Here is a 23,851-nt window from a genome sequence, read left to right on the forward strand (position 1 = left end):
GCACTGCTTAGAACATAGCTAAGGTAGCGCCTGTTCCCAGTGCTGAAATACTTGTGTCGCATAGACGCAGCTGAGAGAGACGGAGGGCCTCCTGACCAGACTGCCCTTCACCCACGGAAGCTGATAAGGAGACACCACCAACTGTGAGATCTTGCTCTTGTCGCAGCGGCAACCCCCTTAGACCTCATCCATCCAGCCTTCCAAGCACTTGCTATTTTTACTCTAACCTTGGAAAAGGTGAGCCGTCTGAGTATAAAGTCTTCATCGGCCCGCATATCCTGAGCAACCCTCTTCCATGGTCTCAGTGCCCTCTAGACTTGAAGAAGGCTGCTTGTGGAAGACAGGTTATGGAATGATCCTGAAAATTGCATTAGAGACCTGTGAGAAGGCCCTAGAGTCACCCCTGAAGTAGAACCCAGAATGGTCAACTCTGCTAGGCCCTTCAAGCTGCCCTGTACACAGTGAAGTTGATACCTAGGTGGCCACCCTGAGATGTGCCACCCCAGATCACTGCTATCTACTGGGCTAGGCATGTGTCTGACAGGTAAGTCTGCTTTCACCAAGAAAGGGCCAAACACCATCTTGACAGGTAACGCTGCCAGGGTGTTCCAACTGTGTTTCTTTGTATTGGTTTAATTTGACCTTAGACTCTCAGGTTAAAAAAAAAAAAAAAAAAAAAAAAAATAGTGTTGTTTTAATTAAGGACAGAAGTAAATGCGGGTCTACAGTGGACTATTACTGAGTGTAAAGCTGGAAAATTAGTCAGCATCTGTGTGTTCATCATGGAAGCTGATGGGGCCATGCCTCCTAACACCCTCATTAGCTCTGTCCCTGAGCCGGGCTGTCCCTTAGTCCCAGACTCCAGGCTCCGTGAGTTGGTCCTCCTTGTTAGGGTGTACAGATTTGACTCGCTGTCCTTAGCCAGCTGAGATAGCAATGAGCAAGCAGGGGTGGCTTTGCTAGAAGCAGACCCTTTGCAATGGCCTCTCTGTGCTCTAGAGGTAATAAAATATGAGCCTTTGGCATAGGTATTTGTCTTAGGGTTTCCATGGCTGTCACAAAACACCATGACCAGAAATCAAGTCAGGGAGGAAAGGGTTTATTTGTCTCGCATTTTCATGTCTCTGTTCATCATTGAAGGCAATCTGGACAGGAACTCCACAGGGCAGGAACCTGGAGACAGGAACTGACGCAGAGGCCATGGGATGGTGCTGCTTACTGGCTTGCTCCCCATGGCTTGGTCAGCCTTCTCTCTTAGAGAACCCAAGACCACCAGCCCAGGGATAGCTCCATCCAATAAGCTGAGCCCTCCCGCATCCATCACTGATTTTAAAAAGTGCCCTGCAGCCAGATCTTATGGGAGGGCATTTTCTCAGTTGAGGTTCCCTCCTTTCAGAAAACTTGAGTTTGACATAAAACTCTCCAGCATAGTGTTTATGAAACATCTTTAAAAAAAAATTCGAGAAATTTGTGTCTCTAGCCACTTTGCTTTAAGTTGCTCTATTAAGCCAGACACTTAGCAGGTGCATCAAGTCCTTGGACAGCTTCTACTCTATCACCAGCACCAGCATAGTTGACCCTGCAGATATGCCACTGGGTCCCCATAAATGCCCCACCCCCTGCACTAGAGCAGAAATCTCAGCCTTAGCCTGCAGCATGCATAATAACACCTAGGAACATCTTGAGAGAAGAGCCCTATTCTAGGACTGATGCATGTTAGCAAGTGAATGCTCTGGGTCAGATCTGATCATTCTTAGCCTAGAGAACTGACAATTCTTTGTTTCTGGGCAGATGACCTGTGGCAGTCAGTCTTTCTAAACCTTGGCTTTCTTGTCTGGAGAAGGGAGGGTATCCTCAGCTGGCCTTGCGGGTTATTGGGGTGGGAAAGTACGGGATGGAAGGAAAAGGCTTCTGAGATACTAGGGGTCTCTGTGGGGAAAGGCTCTTGTCCTTTTATACCCAGCATATCCTGGGGTACTCACACCCCATTGGCTGTATAGGATGAAGGAGTCTCTTCTGGGGAACTCTCTCTCTTTGATGTGATAGCATTCATGCAGTAGGAAAGGTCAGGGCACTGCATCTCTCAAGGATGCTGTTTTGATTCTGGTTGGATCTGCTATCTGTAGCCATGACCTTCAGGTTCTCACAAGGCATGTGGCCAGCTGGTGTGTAGGCTTCCAGAGGTGAGGTGAGAGAGAATAGTATTTTTCTTTACTGCAGGAGAAACGTAACTAGTGAGAGGAGACCTCAGCTCCTCTCCGAGTCCTTGGAGAAGCATCCATGATTTGTAACTTAATATAGTGGCTGGACTCCACATGCTGGCTGCATCCTCTGCCCAGCTTCAAGTTATAGAGTATATTTGAAATGAGAACTCTCAGTATCATTGAGACTCAAGGACAAGAAGAGAATCCCCATAGAAGATGCTCTTGGCTCCTCAAGAGAGAAAACAGCCCATGTCACCTCTGAACCCTGCTTTGACTGTGAGTCACTGTGCAAAAGAATCCTAGGACATCTTCCTCTTTGTGGGCTGCTTCCTGATCTCTGATGGGAGTGAGATTAACCAAGCTGAGACAGAACCCAAACTTCTAATAGCAAGCACCCAACCGTGAGGCCACCTCTTGCTGGTGGGAGCCTATTGATGGTCACATGAAAATAAGTATTTCTTCACATTTACCAACACCCGAGTCGAGCCTGGATGAGGATGGAGCAACCCATATCCAGGGGAGCAGAGAGAGTCTGAAGATTTGACATCCAAGCCTGGGCAGCTTTGGTCTCTGCCTGATGAGACCTAGGCCATAGGCTGGAGCCTGGGAAAATGAGCACTGTCTGTGAGGAAGAGGGTCCTAAAGAGAGGGCCAGGTTACCCTGGAGCACCCCACTGGGCTCACAAAGGCAGGCTCAGAGATGTTGACTGGATATTGTGGAGCTGAACTTGGCCATGTCTATTATTCCGGGATGGCATGGCAGAGAAGAGCCTAGAGTGAAGGCAGAACCTTGTGCTTTCCCACAGAGACAGGTGACACGTGAAAAAACATTGAAGACCCAAGAGCAGAATTCCAGTGTGTGTTGGAAGCTACAAATAATAGAACTGTCAGTGCAGAAAATGGGAGCCACGGCGTGAGAGCATCTTAAAACTAGAACACAGCCAAGAAATGGGACAAAGAAGGTGAAGGAGACAGGTTGGGAGGCCAGGGAAAGGACATGAAGCCTGAGATCAGGGGTGCTGCCAAGGAGAACTCCAGCATCAGGAAGGGAAAAGATGAGCTTCGGGGTAAAGTGAGGTGTTAGAAAGAAACACTCAGGTACCCTGGGTAGAAGGAAAGTCCCAACTAGAAAAACTTGACTGAATCTGACATCTCAGGATGTGTCTGAGTTTGATAAATGAAGGAAACCTGTGTGAGAGCCACTTAGGTGATAGTGAAGAAGGAGGAGGAGGGGGTGGAGGAGGAGGAGGAAGAGCATGAGTCTACAGAACCAGCAGACACAAACAGTCTTGTGAGTCCAGAGAGTCCTGAAGCCAGAAGATGAAGGGAGGAATGTCAGCAAGAAAGACCAGAACACACCCTCCCTTAGGAACTCAACCCTATTTCTCATTACTCTGGACAAAGGGAGTAGCTAGGAACATTTTCTGTGACTGGGAAAGCATACCCAGATGTGGTGTCCCTAAAAAGGTGAATAGAAGAGATACTCAGATCAATAAGGCAGGACACTGACATCAGGAGGGGAAGATGGAAAAGTTCATGTGTGGGAAAATTCATGCTCACCACTGACACCAGTCTCGGGACATGATGAACACATGCCTAAAACCCCAGCACTCAGGAGGCTGAGGCAGGAAGATCTCCAGTTTGAAGCCAGCCTGTTGCTATGGCTACACAGTTAAATGCAAACTTCCAGACCTGTTCCGTAATTTCCTCTGAATTATGCATAATCTCTCCTTGTGTATACAACACTGTAGTGTCACCCGTGGTTGATTAAGGATGGTCAGGGAGCAACCAGCAGCAATGTGGGAAGGATAACCCCAGCCCATCCTCAGTGCAGGGTCATCCCTCTTTGTGGTCTAAAATTATCCAGGATGGCTATGCTTCAGACCTTTGGGAAATGGTCTCCTCGATTTGATCAACATTAAAAGCTACCAGTGAAACTAAGCCTGCTGTCCTCTAAAGCACTACAAATGAAAGAGTGAGGGGGATCTGAGCACGTGTGCAAAGTGAGTGGAGCCGGGAGTGAAGGGTAGCGAGAAGACAGCACAGAGCATTGTATAGGACAGGGCCTTGCTGCCTGTGAACACAATAAATGTAAACAGACCAGCTGTCTCTATCAAAAAAGCAAGGACTATCAGGGCAGTTGTTCAAGATAGCAACTATTCAGAACTATCTGAAAGTACTTGTAGCAACACAGGAAAGGTTTAAGGTGAAGAGTAAAGAAAGCTATACCAGGTGATGGGATCGAAAGGAGTGTGGTGATGTCCTATGTCAGTGCAGATACTTAAAGCCATGTATTTGTTTGTACACTATAGTTCTAGTTGAAAATAAGCAATATTGTTTGAGACCCCCCCACAGCTGACAAGCATGTCAGGGACACAGATGAGGAAAGCAGGACTACAGATGAAATGACCAGAATTGGTGTTTGAAGTTGAAGGTTACATGGGGTTTGAAAGTTAATGTGTCCGGCAGACTGTATGGAGATCAAATAATCACCATTAAGAGCAGGAGAAGGGAGAAGCAGGGCTCAGGTCCCGTGAACCCCACCTTCCCACAGAAGCTTTGGTAGTTACCTATGGGAACTGGTGTATGAGCAAGGCTGTTCTTCCTGGGTTATCAGTTCCAAGCAGAAGAGGTGTGCCAGCCTTCCTTCCCAGTCTAAATCATGGAGCTGCGCTTCCTTAAGGCCACAGAGAGGTGAAGTCAGATTGTCTTGCAGCAGGCTAACACAGAAGTGACCTGGCTCTCAGGGCCTTCATCTGTGTCCATATGAAATAAGCAAGATGCTACATCCAGGGTTAGTGCTACACATGGGCCATCCCTTGTGAGGTCATTGATATGATCGGAACAGGGTGGATAGTCACACATGGAATTAGGGTCCCATTTAAGATGAAGCAGAAATAACTCAGCCTGGCTAATGAAAGATGTTCTTGGAGCGAGTGTGTCTTTGCAAACCGGAAACAATGAAAATAACCTAGATTTGGAGAAAACAACCCTCCAAAAAGAGGAAAAATTAACATTGAAATTATTAGTTAGCTTAAAAAGAAACACCTGAAATTGGTTGCTGGAATTGGTTGATTATTAAAGATTATCGCCGGGCAGTGGTGGTGCATGCCTTTAATCCCAGCACTCAGGAGACAGAGGCAGGCGGATCTCTGTGAGTTCGAGGCCAGCCTGGGCTACTGAGTGAGTTCCAGGAAAAAGACGCAAAGCTACACAGAGAAACCCTGTCTCAAAAAAAGATTATCCTTAATAATCTTATAAAGACATGTTTTGTTTTTAACCTGTTTAACCCACATTTTTAAGACCAAGAAGTAAATGTAGAAGGAGAATGTCAGTCTCACATTCGGACTGTTCAAATGTTCAAAAACTGCCAGTGTATTCATCGGGATATGGGAGCTTTGACTGTATGCATGATTTTTTTCCCCTTTGCGGAAAATGACCAAATATATCAGAGAGGAGAATAATGTTAATAATCTCCAGTAAGCTTTCTAGGCTGAGGGAGTTTGACAGGCACATTCTTTAAAGTATTTAGCATTTAAAGTATTTAACATGCAGGACTCTTCCCCCTAAATACTGAGAAAATGGAAACTGCTGGATGTGCAGGAAGCCCTGATTGCAGGTGTATCCCCAAGAATGGAAAAGCAACATTGCTTTGTGTCACGAAGACTGAGGCCAGTGTTGCAGGGCGTTATGTACGGGTCTCACCCAGCTAAGTAGCCCTGGGGCCTGAGCCCTCAGCTGTCTGAGGCACTACAGAGACATCTGGGTTTCTGCTGCTGCAGCATGCCTTTGCCAATGACACTATCAAATGGGACACACGTCATCTATACCTGCAGGAAACCACAGCACCCTGAACTCTGCAGTCCTTGAAATGTCAGACAAAAGCCAGTGCCTGTACAGTCCTTGAAAAGTAAGACAAAGTCAGGTAGTGTGAGATACCACAATAAGTTGTACCCCCCCCCCAAAAAAAAAAAAGTTTCTCCTATAGCCAATGCACCTAAAAGATAGCAGGCACACAGTAATTGTACTTGTAAACAGAGAAAATCAAATGAACAGTACCGGAAGCCTCAGACCTCAGCCTAGCACAGTGGGTCTGGTGTTCCCTTTCCTGTGCTGTGTCCAGCTGAAGCCAGTGGATTGATTGTCCTGCAGGCAGCCCCAGCCCTGCAGGGAGGCCAGTCAGGAGCTTCGGCTGCCATCACCACTGATCACTCACTGGACATTCTTGAAAAGCCAGTGCCATGAATATCTGAGATGAGAACTGCGACCTTCATGGACCTCAGAAACTCAGCTGGATGCCTCAGAAGTAATAAATTGGACCTGCAGTCAGTGTATTTAACGTTGAGTGTTTTGTGTCCACACACACACACCCTGTGGTGAAGGAGTTAGACAAGCAGCGGTCCTGTAGACCAGACTCAGCTGCCTTGTTTGTAGATAAAGCCTTGGGAGGGATGGATCCCTTTTGCTCTCTCACACATCTGATGCCATAATTTCCATGAATTTTCCAGTGAAATTTTGGGACTTTACCTATAATTTTACATGTTATCAGTGTAGTCCAATCAGAGATTTGTGCAGGTCCTTGCCTCAGCAGACACATGACTCCAAAGTTTGCATGGAGGCAAAGGTCATATGGGGGTATCTCAGTTCTGGACTTGAGACTCTAACCAGGCCTGAGCTATGGTCCTTCCACTGGCCCAGATGAAATAAGGTAAGAACTGTGTTGACAAAGTCCCAGACGCTCAATTAAAGCCTGGCAGTGCTTAGCACTTGCTTCTACTGTCTCCCAACTCATGGGAACAGACCATGTGTTCCTGACACAGAGCTAAACACTTCTAAGAATTGCATTTGGGACACATCAGCATTTCAGAACATCAACAGTTGCTGGGAGGAGGATTGGCTTAGTCTTCCAAGGGGAAAAAAAGTCAAGTTGTTTCCGGAGCACACACTGTGTTCCTGATGAAATTCCCTAGGGATTGCCGAATGGGAAGAAACAGAGCTGGCAAAGACAAAGCACAGAGGAGCACCGAACCAGGTTCAGAGGAAGGAAGAACAGAATCCTGCAAACTCAAACCCAGCCTGCAAAATCCCTAGCAGCAGCTCATGCTCCCTGATGCCGTGAGCTGGGCAGCATTCTCTATGAGCACAGGAAATACCAAAAGCGGCAGATGCGTGGATGCACTTGACCTCTCTTACACCCAGCCTTGGGGCATGGCTTACACACTGCAGCTGCCAAGCAGTTCAAGTACCACAAATCTCCAGCCTGGGGGAAACCCATGGGCTGGAGGTACAGCTCCATGCAGATCATATATGCCTGTGATGCATAGCCCTGGGTTTTAACTCCTAGGCCACTGCCCCCTGCCCCTCAAAATCCAGTGTTTCCAATATGTGTTCTGCTGAAATCATTTTGATCCGTAACCCATCATAAAGCTGAAAGGTTATAGGTAGAACCGCGGTAATCTGAAGATGGGTTGGGACACCTGACAAGCAGACTTACTGCATGCTGTAGAGACTATCCACAGGAAAAAAAGGGGGTAAGATGTGTGATAAGCGAATTTCCACGCTAAGAGACAGGAATGCTCAAGAAAATGTGGAGATTCTTCTTAGACGATAGTGGATAAAAACACAAGTGAAGTGCCAGTCTTCAGAGACAATGTGGTTGGTTTATTTCCTTCCAGCTACCGCTGTAGCCTTCTAGAAGATACTAGTATGTACAAACCCACCAGTCTTCTGGAAGGCATATGGACAACATCCATCTGGATAATCAGAAAGAAGTGCCCAAGGCACTTGGAACCCAGTGATGCCATTGCACAGAAAGGTGAGCCTAGAGTTGGCACAGGACCCTCAGTTCCCCTCCTGGGGTCTTTCTACCCACAAAAGAGAAAGCACCTATCCACACACGTGCACACCTGTTCATCATGACATTGTTCAAACAGCCAGCAGATGGAAACGGTCAGGTGTCCATCAGTGGCTGATGGGTAAGTACCTGCAACCCTGCCCTCAGCTGTGAAGAGGGAGGAGTGCTGATGCTTGGTGCATGCGGTGCACTTTGCACACTTCATACTGCGTGAAAGAAGCCAAGCCCGAGTCCTCACCGCATGCCTCTGCTTCTGTAAAATGTCCGTTCTGAGCAGACCAAAAAGATAGGAGAATGCCCGGAGCTTGGAAGGGAAGATGCGTGATGGCTGATGGCATGGTGTCTCATTGAGGAGACAAAGTTAAGCTAAGCCAGACTGTGGTGGTGATTGCCTAGCCCTGTGAATATGCTAGCACAATGCATGATTAAATATCATGAGATAGTTAACACCATTTCAGTAAACACAGCTACAGTGGACATATTGATGTTGTGTGCTCCATCCATGGAGATTTGCCCAGCATCATCTCACTAACCTGAAATCATGAGCCCTTTCCTGATGGACTACACTGTTGCAGGACCATAACATCTCTTTGCTGCCTTGTGTCCTGCTCAGAGCCTAAATCTAGCCACCAAGAGGTGGCCACACCACCCCTGGTGGCCGCCCTAAGTAGAAAGGGTATAGGACATGAGAAGGGACCTTGGAAAGTGGCTATATTAATGGTGAACCACAGAAGAACATTGTCCATGCAACTGAGGAGTGCTTGGCCACACAGGTGAGCATCAAGATGCCTTGGGGAGAGGCATCTCCAATTCTAATTCTGTCCTTATAGGTATTAGGGACTCATAAGTCTGTGGGCAGCTAATGGCTGAGCAGCCTCAGTCCACCTCTGTGATGTTGGTTGAGTTGTTTTCAGGACTGACAGAGGGATCAGTTGTTAGGATCTGTCCCAACAGAGTAATAGGAACATCAAAGCTGCATCTTGACTGTGGACAAAAGGGTAACAGGCCAAATAACAAGTCATGTCCCTTCACTTGTCACAGTTCCTTGGGCCATCCCCAAAGGTGTCAAGGTGTGTGTAGGTTGAAAGCTGACCCAGCCCAGGGAGTGCCAGGTTATCTGAGGCATAATGGAGATAAGTCTGAACTTCTACAGCAGTGATCACACCCAAGTCAGAGAAAGCATCGGCCCATCCTCCCTCTCAGTGGCTACTCCTGAGGCTGGAGCCCCACTCCATAGTCAAGGTGGGAGTGTGTAAGACTAAGTGGTGAGGGAAATGGCCTCAGCCTAGAGGAACCAGGGCCTGCCTCACCATGGACGCCTCCAGACCTCCTGAAACAGAGGAGAAATCCTACCTTCTCCCCTACCCAGGATTCAGTGAGGCTGAGGCTAATAAGAGGGTTAGATGGTAGGTCACAGTGGGCCTAAGGATGGCCTGATAACTCAAAGCCACCTGCCTTGCCTGCTGGGGAAACTGAGTTCCCTTTTGGAGTGTTACAGGGGCCGTCGTTTAAGAAAACACATGGGAACTACACTCAAGGCCTAGGGCATGGGCTTACTGCCAACACGACTCTTAGAGGAAGCAGGGCAGCCCAGCTGTCTGGCTCTTCTGTGGGTTGAGGTGTAGCCAGCTCTCTCAGTGAAGTACACAGATCTCAGCTACACAGATTTGTGAACTCAGCAAACTTATGGGGCCAAAGAGATCAGAAGACATGACCCAGCACCCTTCATCCCCAAGGCTTACCGCTGGTCTGGGAGCTTTTATTCTTGACCCTGTGGCTCCAGACCCAAGATAGCAAAGGTGAACCAGATACCTGCACTTGAGCCCCCAGTCTCAACTCCCTTGGGGGTCCACACCCCTCAAAGGCAGAGTCCCTCAGGTTCTAGCTCTGTCCCTCCAGGGCCTTCTGCTGTGGATCCTGTGGGGAGGGATGTCACCTCACCAGGGACCATCCTCCCTGCTGACAGTCACTTAATTGAGAAAGGAGACTCAAGCTAAGGGTATGATAGCTTGATGTGCTCATGCCTCATTCCAACTTAAAATATGTAAGAAGCTAGCTCTTCCTGGGCAGGGTAGATTAATTTTCTACTGCTGCATAACGAGTCCACAGACTTACCAGCTCATCTTGGCATGCCTCTGTGGTCAGGGGTCACACTGCCAGCTAGGTTTTCTAGCAGGGATATACTATAGCTGCACACACACAGATACATGCCTCCCCAACATGTACATATTCGTACACATGCCTCACCTATATACCTGTGCATGTACTGTCTCACAGTTACACACATGCATACACCACAGCCACATGCACACACAAGCACATGCATATATAAACCAGACATGCAAGCATCATATCAGCAAGCACATACACGCGCATGCCACTCCCACATGTGCACACACATGCACCACACCTGCTTTCGCTCACAGAAACATTCACATACCTATGCACACCATAGCCTGCACCATGTGTACATATACACTCACACATGCACATATTATCCTGGTATTTTTCCATAGATACTAGCTATGTCAGCTAGCTGGGAGACTTGTCAATACGGGCCTGTTAGCCACTGGCAGATGGGTTAGGTGTCGGAGCAGGTCAAGTGCCAAAGTTTAGTCAGATCTACAGCAGTTCTGAGGGGTGAGTAGACACCCCCTAGAACACTCATCTTCCCTTACCGATGGTCTTCATGAGCCATGTTTCCCTGAAGAGACTCCCAGTGTGGCTTCTGACATCTTCACTCTTGACTTTCTCATACCCAACTAATGTCAGACTTTGCCTTGAAGACATAAAGTCTGCCTCCAGGGTCTCCTTTACCAACAGCCTTTTAAAAAGCAGGCAGACCACCCCTTGAGTGGGGACCAGGCCTGCATCCTGCCCACAGTGATAGAGAGCTATGCTGGTGCATAGAACAGGGAATGGCCAGCCTGGCAGCTTACCTGGGAAGTGGAGTGTAATAAAAAGAGCCGTCAGCCATGACTACCCAGCACTCCTGAGAACTGCCCCACATTAGGACCCAGCTTCCAGAAGTTTCTAGGAACCCTTCCATGAGAACAGACCCCAAAAAAATATAGATACGAATTCGAGATGGGTTTTGAAGGCATTAAAGACAGAAGTATACGCACCCGTATTCAAATTCGGTAAGAGCTCAAGCTGATGTTCGAGAGGACTGAAGTTATTTAGCTCTCCAGCATACATGCCCGTGCAGCTTGTCACCCTGCTTAAAACAGTGCTGCAGCTGCTTTTCTCTGTAAAGGTTAAGTTGGGGACGGTACACATCTCCCTCAGGGGGCCCCAACCCTGCCTCCCTGTGGTTCTCTGCCTCGTGGCATAGAAGGGCTACCTAGTTCTTGCTTTTCTGCTCTCACTCAAGCCTAGATTGGGTAGTGCATGTATCCAGCCACAGTGACCTTCCGCAGCTAGTAGCACACGGCACAGCGGTGACAGGGCTTTGCCTCAGCCCCACTAGTCATATTGACCCCTAGAGATCCCAGCTCAGGTTCTAGATGGCTCGTGGTTGCAGGGTAAGGAGGATCTAGGGAAGAGGCATGTGATGTCCCATCCATCTCCCTCAGTGTGTCCTGGACTGCTTCCCATGGCCTGTCGTGACCTGTACCTGCTCTGTCCCTGCCTTTGTATGAGGGTCAGGTACTCTGTCACTGTGGTCTCTGCTCCGGGTCAGGGCTACTCTCCTGGGATTTCAGGCCCATCTCTGCCTTTCCTCAGCGGCCTGTACGGGGTCTGCTTGGAGGTGGGCCGAGGACCTAAAGGTGCTGATTCTTTACTTTCCCATCCCTGTCCTCTGTGTGGGTGGAAGGTGGCCTCCCACCCTTCTGCTGGCTCTTAATCAGCATAGCAGGAAGTTCACTTCACCTGCCATCTCCCTTAGTTCCAGAAGGGTCCATATTAGAAGACCAAAGGGAATCTTGGGAACTAGAAGAGGATCAGGTAGACATGGGGCCTGGGTGACCCTATGGCTGCAGCAAGAATAGAGAATGGCTGGTGCTGTACACAATGGAGGTTGGGACCTGGGTTGTCCATGTCTATGCAGCGGACAGTCTTCTGGGTTCTTAGGTATTAGAGGATGGGGAACTCCCAGGTATGGTGAAGGCCTCTACTTTCTCTAGGCAGCATGCCCACTGGGCTTCAGTGTAGAAGCTAGCAGAGGCGATTGCTTCCGCTCTCAGCCCATGCCCATAGTCAAGATAGAGACTCTGGAGTTGCGGGTGCTAATCTAATCTGGCAGTGACACTCCAGTCCATTTTAGATGCAGGTGCCTGTGGCACCTGAGTCCTGCCTGGTTTTGTGGGGTTCATGTGGTGACAGTGTGGGAGCCCCCTTGGACACAAGTAGGTGGCCTCAAACAGCAGAAACTTATTTTGTTATCAGCTCTAAATGCAAAACTCTAAGATGAGGGTGTGCCCAGAGCCAGCTCCCTTCCTAGCCTCCAGGGAGGAAGACTCTTCTGTCCTTGTCAAGTGTTCAGTGTTCCTTGGTTTGTGACTGCACCATTTTATTCTCTGCCTCTGTCTCCATGTGGCTGTTCCTAACTGTCCTGTCTAGGTCTGTGTTCAGAGCTCGAATCCTGCCCTTGTACCAACACTAGTCATTGGATTATGGTCCTCTGTAATCCGGTGGGACTCTGTATTGCCTTGATTACATCTACCAGAACCATCAAGGTCAGGGTAGACAGGTCATCCCTCCAGAGGGGACCAAGAGTAACTGGGCACAGTCTGCTCCCAGTCATGGAGGCATGAGAATCCAGCTTTTCTCCAAGACTAGCCGCACATGCAGAGCCCTCTTGCTGAGAAGAATCCGCCTCCACTCCTCTCTGGTTCCATCCTTATTAGGGAGTTTGTTTATGGAAGATCAATAAATATTTGATGGAAGGATGAATAACTGTGGGTGGATTCCTCAGGCAAGCCTAAGGCCTTCCTCTGAGCCTCCTCCGACTCCTGAACATAGCTTCCGGGTCCCAGTGGGCTCTGTACTGCTCCAGCAATCACACCCCATTTTGATTAGTTTGGGAAGATGTTACTTGCTAATTTGATCAGGGCTGCTATTTGCTCTTGGGCAGTTGGAAGGTACAGGCCTCTACTAGGCTCTGCCTGCACAGCATGATAGCATTTTGTCTGGGTCACTTTCCAGAGCTCTTGTCTTTGGTTGTTGGGAAAGCCTATTCTGAGACAACCTTTAGTCTCTGACACTTCCTGGGTGAGGGACTTTGTGTCCTGGAGGTGGGTACTAGCCTTTGGGTGGCAGGGTGCTGCTGCTTACCTCCAGTCTCCACTGGACTCAAAGCAAGGCCAACCATGGTACAGCTTCATCTTTGAAGATGGGGGAGCAGGTCCTGGGAGCGGGAGCCAGGCACATACACCCAGTGCCTTCCCTGAGCCCTGTAGTTGCTTTTGCTAGTGTGTCTTGGGGCACTCCCGTTGAGGTAGCCCTAAGCAAAGGCCCTCTGCAAACAGAACCCAGCTTAATTTAGCTAAGTGTCTTACACAGCTGTTGTCTGAAGGTGCAGATCTGATCAGACTCTGCCCCACAAACCATGTCCTACTGCCTTCTCAACCATCCTTGAGGGGCAGGAGATAGTTCTGCTGTGTTCCTGGGATCATCGTCAGCCAGAGAGGAGATCCTGGATGCCTTGAACCTGAGTACAAGGCACCTCATACCCAGTGCTTTCACTGTGCAGGTTCATTATACAGGAAGACATCTTTACCACCTACAGTGACCCATCAGGCCCTTCATCCAGTTACCAGCATGCTGTGAAAGTGCACATGGTACTTATTATTTCAGGGCTCATCCCTGTGTATCGACTGCATAAATGACCAAGGACCTTTGAATGAACCCCGTTTCCATTCTCAGTAAGTGCCTGTCCTATAACTTTGAGGCAAGGCCATGTGTCCCTTCAGCCCAACACAGTTACTGTGAGGACTAAGCTGGAGTCTCCAGGATGTCAGAGTGATCTCATGACTACCATGTGGCTCTGTTGCCCTGAGCCCACAGTCAGACTGTGACCCCAGAAGTGTCCCTAGGCATCAGCACTGTAGGAAATGGTCCAGAGAAGTGCCACCTGGACGGCTGCTTGCTCCTGGTGGCATCTCGCTCTGGCCCTTCTCCTCAGGGTGAAACAAGCAGGGCAGGTTGCAGGCTGGCTTTCCTTGTCCTCATCCCACTGGGATGTCCTTTGTGGCCCAGTATGTGTTCTCAGGAGCTGAGTGGATGTAGGACTCCCCACTTGGTATCCCATTAGGAAATGGTGCATCTAAAGTTAGGCAGACTTGTCTCCTAGAGACAATGGTCTTGTTCCAACTGGCTGTTGCTCCCCTTCCAGATGTGATTAACATGTAGGAAAAGCTCAGAGTGGAACTCTCTTGGCCATGAAGGTTTGGAGGCTGGACTCCCTACTAAATGCCATAAGACTGTAGGCATAGCTAGAACAGAGATACCCTCAGAACATCAAGTGGGAGAGAGACACCCCAGAATGTCAGGAGGGGCAGAGTTACCTAAGGATGTTAGGCAGGGAAAAAACAAAATGTCCACTATTGTCTTTTTCATCATGGGCTGTCCCCTTCTGCTGGCTCTCAGAGCTCTTCTTTGGTAAACACTAACTCATGATGTGGATATGTTTGGACCTGGGGAAACTGAGATACAAGAAGGCAAATTTTAGATATCAAACAGTTCAAAAAACATTATTCAGTACAGCATTGGGTCTGGAAGATACATTCTGCCCTGGGAAAGGGGCTAGCCTTTGGCCCCTCCTTTATAGCAAGATAGCTCAGCTTAAGAACAGAGCTGGAGGAACACAGAACAGACAAAGAAAGTCATGAAAAGGTATCCTGGTTCTCATTTCTGAAGCCTGGTTGGTCACCATGATGTTGGGGGCTTGATGCTTTACACTCAGATAAGGTATGAGTTGGTGGGCTGAAGATAGACAGGCCATGAACATGATACCACAGGACCTTCTCTTGCTGCTCAGACCTAGCCAGATGTGTAGTACCACCCAGACATGAACAAATATCCTGAGCAAGGCAGGGCCCTGAGCTTCCTGATTTTCCACTCTTCAGAGAATTCCTTGGTTGCCTGGAACGAACCTACCTTGGTCCATGTTTCTAGTGTTTTATGATTGCCAAGATTTAAAAGCATGTGCCACCATGCCTAGCCATGTTTTATGATTTTTAAATTGAACCACAAACTGTGCCAGCCCTCTGTGGATCCGAGACTTGACAGATGTGAGACTCTGGCTCCTTATGCGTTCTATTTTCCTGCAGGAAACGGAACAATCTGGAAAAGAAAGGAGATTGCTGGGCACAGACTACTTCCTTTCTGATTTTACCAGGGTCGTCCTGTGGGGTCTTCCACTCAGAGCAGTATGCTCCTCCATGAGGCTGACATAGCCTCACCACAGTGCCACATGAAACTCTTAATAACATAAGCCACACCTAAGGGTGGAGCAGAAAGGTTGTTTTTGCATGATACTTTGCTGTGTCCAAATTGAAGGCAAACCTTGCTGTCCATCTTAAAGAAGATTGTTGGCTGCAGCATCCTCACTGGGACCCAGGTTGTAGAGGTACCCAAGTCATGGCCTATGATGTGAGCCATGTCCATGCCTCACCATACTATTAACCATCACTCAGAATGGAGCTGCATGCAAGCCTACATGAGTGGATTGTTCCAAGCCAGTGGACTCAAGGATTCATTAGGGTTATACTTGGAGCCATTCTGACCAGTGCTCAGTCTGAAAAGCAAGAACAGCCATACACAGGGAAGACAACAGATCACACCCTTGCGGTCGTCAGTATGACTAAATCAGAATGGTCTCTGCAGGTGGGAACATGGGGTCACCACACTGCCTAGGCCAGTCACAGAGGGAAGTCTCATGAGTCTTGGACCTGGGACTCCTACAGCTGATGCCAGACTAGCCTAAACCTGAGTACATAGTACAGAACAGCAGTGCCAGCCCCAGGAGTGCTGCCCTGCTCCTCATTAAGAAGGCCTGGTATTAGTTTTTATCCTTGTGCTTATTCGCCTTGTCAACTTGATGCAACCTAGAATCACATAGGAAGTCTCATTGGTAGATCATCTATGTTGGGTCGGCAGGCGGCCATGTCTATAGGGGATTGTATTAAAAGGGTAATTAATGTGGAAAGATCCATTCTACTGTGGGCAGTACCACTCCCTAGGCAAGGAGTCCTGAACCCTGTAAGAGGAGAAATTGAGCTGAGTACAGTAAATGGGCCTCAGGCACTCATTTCTTTTTTCTCTTCATGTGGAGGTGATGTGACCCACCACCTCAAGTTCCTGCCTTGACTTTCCTGAAGTAATGAACTGTGACCTGGAATTGTAAGCTGAAAGAACGCCCTTTCTCCTGATGCTGCTTTTTGTCAGGATATTTTATCACAACAACAGAAATGAGATTCGGAAATGGCTCACCTCAGCTGGCATGGGCTGTTTTACCTCTAAGCTGAGTTCTGTTCCCATCTGGGCACTAGCTGACTGAGCCATGGCACCATTGGGCACCCAAGAATTCAACAGGGCCACAGCAGCAGCGTCCCATCAGGTGAGATCCACAGTGCCTGTTCTGGTGGTTAGGAATGCCAGAAGATCCCAGAGCAGGTGGTAAAGAAGCTATTGTAGGAAGAAACCTACAGAATGAGTGCTCACTGTGTCTGCCATGGAAGAGGCCCACAGGAAGAATTAGTGAAGACCTCTGGAAGGGTGAGCACAATGAAATCCACAGGAGAAATCCCAGCACTCAACACCCAGAGGCTGTGACAAGGAGGTTCATCCTGGGCTATGGATAGCAAGACCCTGTCTCAAGAAACAAATGAAGAAAAAGGAAGGGGGGAATAGTCTTGGTCTAGTGTTAGCCTACAGTAACTGTGCTGGGGAGACACAGATGCAAAAGCAAGAAAAACAAGACTCTGTGACAGACACCCACAAAGGATCGGTTTATCCAGTGACCAGAAAATGTTTTAGGCAAATTACTACTACTATCAGCCACCAAAACAAAAAGTAGAAAAAGAAACACAAAAAGCTTGCTTTGCCCCTTGTCAAACTAAATGTAGCATGTGAACTCCTCACTTCATCAAAAAAAAAAAAAATAAAAATACTGGAGACTCAATACCAAGAGCAGGGTGTATTATTCTATGGCTCTGAAAAGCCAAGCATCAGCATAAAATGTCAGGCATACTGATTAAGCATAGAGCACTTTTTACACTGCTAATGCAGATCCCTTTTTGCCTTCCCCTATTGAGTCAGTAATCAGGAGTGTGAGATCTTACACATCACCTAGGTCTTTCCCTCTGCTGCTTTGGGTTTGTATATTTCTCTCAGTTTTATTTTTAAGATTTACTTAATGTACATGAATGTCTACCTGCATGTTTTTCTATGCGCTGTGTGTGCAGTACCCATGAAGGCCAGAAGAGGGCATCAGGTTCCCTAGAACTAGTTAAAGATTGTTGTTAGCCACTGTGTGGGTGCTAGGAACCAAACCCTGGTTCTCTAGAAAAGCAGCCAGTGCTCTTAGCCACTGAGCCATCTCTACAGTCTACGTTTGTATATTTCTTTTCTTAAAATTTTTACTTGTTCTCAGAGAGTTCATACAATGCGTTTTGATCATATTTATGTTTTAAAAACATGGATGGACTCATCTCTGTTTTATATCTTATTTTTTATCAATTCTTAAATATTTTCATTTTTATTTATCTTTTAAGTTAGCACATAAAGTAATGGATTTTATTAGAGCATTTTCATGCATATGTATCATTATACTTCAGCACAATAAAGCTAATAGATGACAGACCTGCAGCCAGTATTACATGAAGAAAGACAGCTGAGAGCGAGCAACAAGGATCTATGCTCAATATAGTGTGTGACACTGTGGCCCCAACAGTATATTCGTCACAACAGGAAAAGTGTACTTCCATGCCTGGTATGTCCAGTGGCGACTCTTCTAACTTGAGCTAGGTAGGAGAGGTAGGGTCAGGGCCCTGTCACCATGAGGCTGACACCCCAACCAACCTCAGGAAGATCTAGGCAGTCCTCTGCATTTGGAACCAGCCCTGCACAGCTGCCCACAAACGCTAGCCCCAGAACTGTGAGCTATGGAGCTGCTGTTGTGTGAGTTATCCACGTACAGTCTTCGTGTCCTGCAGACCCAGACAAATGCAGAAATGGGCTCAGTGTGGAGTGGCCAACAAGGATAGACTTCTGGGTGGGTATGAGGCTGCCTGTGAGCTGTGTCTCAGCAGGTCCATGCCCAAGGATAGCCCCACTAACCATTGAGTGGCCTGACCTAGCGAACCCTGCTCTGTGATCCTGGCACCTAAGGGCAGAGCCTGGGAGGGTCTGGGAGGAGACAGCCAAGAGCTTCTGTGTTTTGGAAGAGGGTTGGATCAGCCATGCACTAACAGGCAGAAGGCTTTGGGTGCAGGGAGAGAGAGCACACAGGGCTAAGCCTGGCCTGCTTGGTCCCTCACCATGAAGAATCTTGATGGTGCTGGAAGCATGGGAGAAGTTACAGTGGAATAACATGAACAAGGGGCAGAAACGTGTGTGCGTGTGTAGGGGGCAGAGGATCTTGTCCTCCAGCAGAGAGAGAGTAATACTAAGACCTTCCTCATTGCTCCACTCTAGAGCAATAGAGCAGAGACTATTGCTACAGAACAGTGGTGGGAGAGCAGCCCCCGGAACACATCTAGAAAGACTGAATTTTTGATAACTCAACGGTATATTTTTCTTCCAAAGAAATGTCTCACCAAATAACAAATGTGTATGGTTTCAGCTGTTGGTTTTCCTGTGTTTGCAGACAGCCCCCATCATCCTATCATATCTAACAATCGCCTTCCAAAATGTGCTGCAGACACAGACCAGCTTAATATGATAGTAGGGGAGGGAGTGGAAACCCTGAAGCCCACACCACGCCTGCCAAGCCACAGAGGCAGGCAGGATGCTGTGGTCTTAGTCAACCTCTGAAAACTACAGTATGAATACTGTGTGAGCTGTTCTTAGCATGCACTGTAGAGTGATGTTGATAAGAACAATCAGAGCTTTTCAGATTAAATTTCTCCTTTGTATTTGGTAAGTACATGAAGATACAAAGGAGATACAACCATATACCTATAAACTTGCCCAGCTGATGGAGTGTGCCTGCCACCATCAACCCATGGTCTCCCTGAAGCCCCTACCATGGCATGTGGCCTGGAGAGGCCACGAAGAGCTAGACCTCACTCTATGTATACAAATCATGGGGGGGGGGGTTGTCCATGTTGGAAGGATCCCATCTTCTGGAATTAGTCCCAGGACACTTCCTCAGTGTGACAGAGCTGGGGTTGTTACTGGGGGTGTTGGAGTCATAGCTTGAGATCTGGCAGCCCCAACAAGCAAGGCCCATCATCCATCTTAATATAACAGAGACCAGCTTTGGTGAAAAGCAACGAAAGCTGATTTATTCCACATGGGCATATTGGGAGGAGAAATCAGAGATCCAGTGATCCCTAAGTTTGTAGGCTACTGAAGAGCTTTAGGCGTAGAGGGTAGGGGGTATATGTGTAACTAAACAGTCTTGGTCAGGTTGAGGTCCTGCTCATTGTTGACCCATCCTTGTCTCAGCTCAAATCTCTCCTGCGAGGTGTTCTGCTAACTAGTCAGAATTGTGTAAGTGCTGGGAGATAAGCCTCTCCCATGGCTGACACCAACCTTCCACCCTTCCCCTCTGCCGCCATAGGACTTCTGAAGGTATTTTATTGTCTGTTGTCTCTGTCTGGTTGCTGAAAGGTGGGGGAAGGGTGCATCTCCTCTCCTCCTAGAGCTGTGCTGTTAAAGGGTCCAGAGGTGAAGTGCCTGCCTCCTGGGCCAGTATGGGGCACATGCTAAGTACACAGATTGGTGCTACCCACTCTTAGGAAACCAAATGGACCTAGACCAGCTCTGGCCAGCACAGACTGGAGCGTGTACAGAGGTTCCTCTGGGTTCCCAGCAGAGGGCAGCCTCTCCTGGAACACAGGGTAGTGCTTCTGGGGCATAATCTTAGGCAGAGTGCTCCTGTCCTCCACATCACCCACCCAGCACTTCACCATCCAGGTCTGCAACTGTAGTCTCCAGAAGATGGTTGACTTGCCCATAACAGACAAGAGGGACGGTATATGTGTTAGGAACTGTGTCGGGGAACATGACACTAAGTGGTTTCAGCATGAGGCTGACAGCCCTGTGTTTTTGCTCTCCAGGTCTCCTGACAATCGCAGCCCCTGCGGTGCCCCTGGGAGTGGCCGTGGCTCCCTGGAGACTCTACACCTCAAGCCACAGTCCTCCATCCTTTGTGGACACCGCCTGTTCTCCATCTACCCACAGTTTCCCAGAGGCCTAACAAGGACAGCCCAATTCCTCAGAGCTCTGAGCTCAAGTCTGTCCAGCTGAACCCAGGAGGCCAGGACTCAGACACACAGGTCGGGGTGGTGCCAGGAATCAGCAATACCTGGTACGTGGAGCCTGGCCGCACCCACCTTCCCTAGCCACTTGCTCCCTGGAGTTGGAGGACAAGAACAAGGAGGCTGCAGCCCAGCCAGCTGGGCCACAACGCAAGGTCTGGGGACTGTTGGGTGCAGAAGCCACCACTTCCTGTGTCCCAGACTGTCTGAATTGCTTTTATTTTCTTATACTTTCAGTATACTCAATAGACCAAAGAGCAAATCTATTTTAACGTGGACGCATCCCTGCTGCCAAGAGGTCCCGGGTTTGATTGTGGGGCGGGGGAGGGCACAGTGGCAGACATGCTGGTGGCCCAGGCAGCATGGAGAGGGCATTCGCGGCCAAGACCCCCGCCCCACGAACACTGCAGCGTGCTCTAGGAGGATGGCTTTGCCCAGAAGGACACCACTGTGGTGCACCTGCAGGACCCAGCCGGGGCGTGGCCGGCGACGGCCCCCAGCGGACAGCAAGGGCCCCGGACACAGACCCTTTGCCCCTGTGCTTAGACCAACTCTATCATACTAAAATCACTTTCTGTTTTAACCAGTTAGACATGCCTCTTCCACAGCTCCATTTTTGATAGTTGGATAATCCACCATTTGCCAAGAGCATGCTGGGTCTCCCGTGACTGCTATCTCATCTGATACACCATTCAGCTCCAGAAAGCAAATTAAAGAAAACTGAAGTAACCCTGTTTGAAAGAGATCATTAAATGTATTTTGCAAAAGCCTAAAGTTATATATTTAACAGTTTTTATATGTTGTATATTTGTAGAAAATCCTATTTAACATTTGATGGCAGGTCTGACCATCCCGAGAGTTGTGGCCAGGCCCCCTATGATCCTGGAGACTCTGGGGTGGCCATGGAGGACCTCAATGCAGGCATGGAGGGGCCAAGCTGTGGGTGAGGTGCAGAGGACCTTGCCCATGCTAGGAAACCGTCTCTCTTTGCTTTGGTTTGGTCTGGTAGCTCACGCCCCCTGTGAGTCTGTGTGTTGGTAAACATAGAGTGTACAATATTTTGGTCATGCCTCCTCTTATGGGTTTTGGTCCCTCTCTCTCTCTCTCTCTCTCTTAACCCCCTTTGCCATCCATAGATCCTGAGTCCATGTTCAGCCAATTTGCCTTTCCCAAGTAAATGGCCCCCTTCATTCTCAGAGGTCCTTCTTCTCCCCACCAGGAGGCTGAGACAGCAGGCCTGGAGAGGGTGGAGGAGCTGGGGAAGAGTCACCTTCCTTGGTTGCTCTACACTGTGGTGCCAGAGGCCAGCGGATAAGGGACAGACACGGTCCCCATTCATTTTCCTGAGTTCTTCTAAAAGTATACTACCTACACGTCCAATTAACATGACTATCATGCTAGTAATATGCTACTAAAGAAAAAAGTAAAAATATATATATATTTAACTCCAGTATATAGATGCCGTTCCAGCAACCATAGGCTAAAGATAGGAAAGAAAGCCCATTTCTGTAAGACCCATTCCAGTATCCACGTGTCCTCCCTTCATTCATGCAGAGGGATGAGCATCCTGGGCAAAGAGATGAGGCTAAGATGAGGGAGTTCTTGTCAGAGGAGGTGGTCAGGCAAGGCCACTGTGCCCCATAGTGCCAGGCTCCAACAGCCTGTGTTACAGGGCGTGAGCAGGGCACGAGGGCTCATGTCACCTCTGAACCTCAACATCCATACCACCTCCCCTCGGCTGTTTCTTTTGAAAGCTAGCATAGACACGTCTGAGGGCAGAGACCGGGAGATTTAAGATGTTGCAGCGTATTTTCCCCCTTGTTTTACAGTATCCAATTTTGTGTTGATTCAGCTAAATTATGAAAATAAAGAAAAAAAAGTCCTTTGATAAGCATGGCTTTTGTTCCCTGGCCTTGGTGTCCTGGGAGAGGGGAATAGTTTGTGTGACTGGTGGGGACAGCAGGTGGGCACCATGCCCTGGGTCCTTCCGGATCACAGCACCTGAGACTGACATCATCATCAGATCACCCTTTGCAGCACTCTCTGGGAGTTGAGTGCCAAGAATTTCTTGGGCTTTGTAGCAATGGACTCAGAAGCCATCCCTGGGTTCAAGGTTGTACCCAGGGTTTCTGTACTGTGTGATAGTCTTGCTCAGGTGTGCTCCATACTGCTGGGATGAGCCCCTGACATCCACCCCCCCCACACACACAGAGAGGGTTCTCTGCTCATTAAAGACGTAATTGTCTGCTTTACTTCACCCCCATGGGCCAGAGACATCCCAGGTGCCCTAAGGAAAGATGGACTGTCATATGTATCTGCTTGTCTCCCAGTTCTTGTGAGCCATAATAGCCAGGACACAGAAGGGGAGTCCTGCTCAAAAGTCCATGCACCCCAAAGAACTCCCTTTTCACAGACATCTGCTCAAGCCTCCAAAGAGCAATCCTTGGAGATGAGGCCTGGAGTCACCACCCAGTGCCACTTGCCAGCTCCTTGTGATAGCTGTGGCTGTTGGGTGGGATATGACTCTCTGATAGTCTGTTCTTTATTACAAAGAGACTCCTATTGATCATCAAAGCCACAGAGGCAGGTAGACAAAGCCAGTCTGCCTTTAAGGATCTGACTTGTGCTGGGCCTGAGGAGGTAGCACAGGGCAGCTTGCATCAGCTATGAAGCCCCCAACCAAACCCTGTCCCTCCTCACGTGAAGTCAGATGCCCATGTCAGGAAAAGTCAGCCTAGGCTAGGGCATCCTCTGGCTTCTCCACAAAGGTATACTGTGTGTGATAAGCTGTCCTAGAGTATGGCAGTCAGAGCATAACCAGTATGAGACAGTGCGACCAATCCCAGGGTCCCCTCCTCCATCCTCTAATCACATGTATGACACTCTATTATTCCCAGGGGAGATGTCTACTCACCCCAGATACGGAACTGGCAATAGACTAAAGTAGTACCATCAAAGTCCTACTTGAGGTATCAATGAGTGTATTGGGGTTACAGGAGATGGGTGAGGGGTTATTGACAGGTCCATGATCAATTCAAAGGCAGTTGCATCACCCAAAACCCACCCAGCATAGGTGACAACTCATGAAGAGAGAGCTCCTTGTGTGACTTGCAGGCAGCTCAAAAGGTTTAAGAATCTCTGATCTTCATCTTTATGGCTTGTACAACCTTTGGGAGGGAGGATTTTGTGACTGATAAGTTTAAGGGATATTTTTTTTTGAGACTTGTGAGTTGCTTACTTCCTGAGTCTTAAGGCACCTCCCCCTGGATGGAATGTTTCAGTTATGATGAATTGGTATACACCACTGGCCCTAAGGAGTCATCATGAGGAGAGTTTGGTGCAGAGAGGAAGATCAGTTCCCT

The 23,851-nt window shown here is 48.5% G+C and overlaps 1 protein-coding gene across 8 annotated transcripts in view; it reads left to right on the forward strand.

The window, feature by feature from the left end:
- The window catches only part of Tafa5 (TAFA chemokine like family member 5), a 210,780-nt gene extending 188,400 nt beyond the window's left edge, over positions 1-22,380 (forward strand). For 2 of the 8 annotated variants that reach the window (XM_036207790.1, XM_036207792.1), the window contains exons 4-5: positions 8,138-8,179; positions 20,289-22,380. In XM_036207790.1, the coding sequence (XP_036063683.1) occupies positions 8,138-8,176 (39 nt within the window). In that variant the 3' untranslated portion in view covers positions 8,177-8,179; positions 20,289-22,380. Of the gene's footprint in view, positions 1-7,879; positions 8,020-8,137; positions 8,180-19,789; positions 19,801-20,288 lie in introns of all 8 variants that reach the window. The other 6 variants (XM_036207793.1, XM_036207794.1, XR_004946760.1 and 3 more) reach the window with 5 other exon arrangements.
- The last annotated feature ends 1,471 nt before the right edge of the window (positions 22,381-23,851 follow it).

The sequence above is a fragment of the Onychomys torridus genome, chromosome 16 (genome assembly GCF_903995425.1).
Source record: "Onychomys torridus chromosome 16, mOncTor1.1, whole genome shotgun sequence".
Classification (NCBI taxonomy): Eukaryota; Metazoa; Chordata; class Mammalia; order Rodentia; family Cricetidae; genus Onychomys; species Onychomys torridus.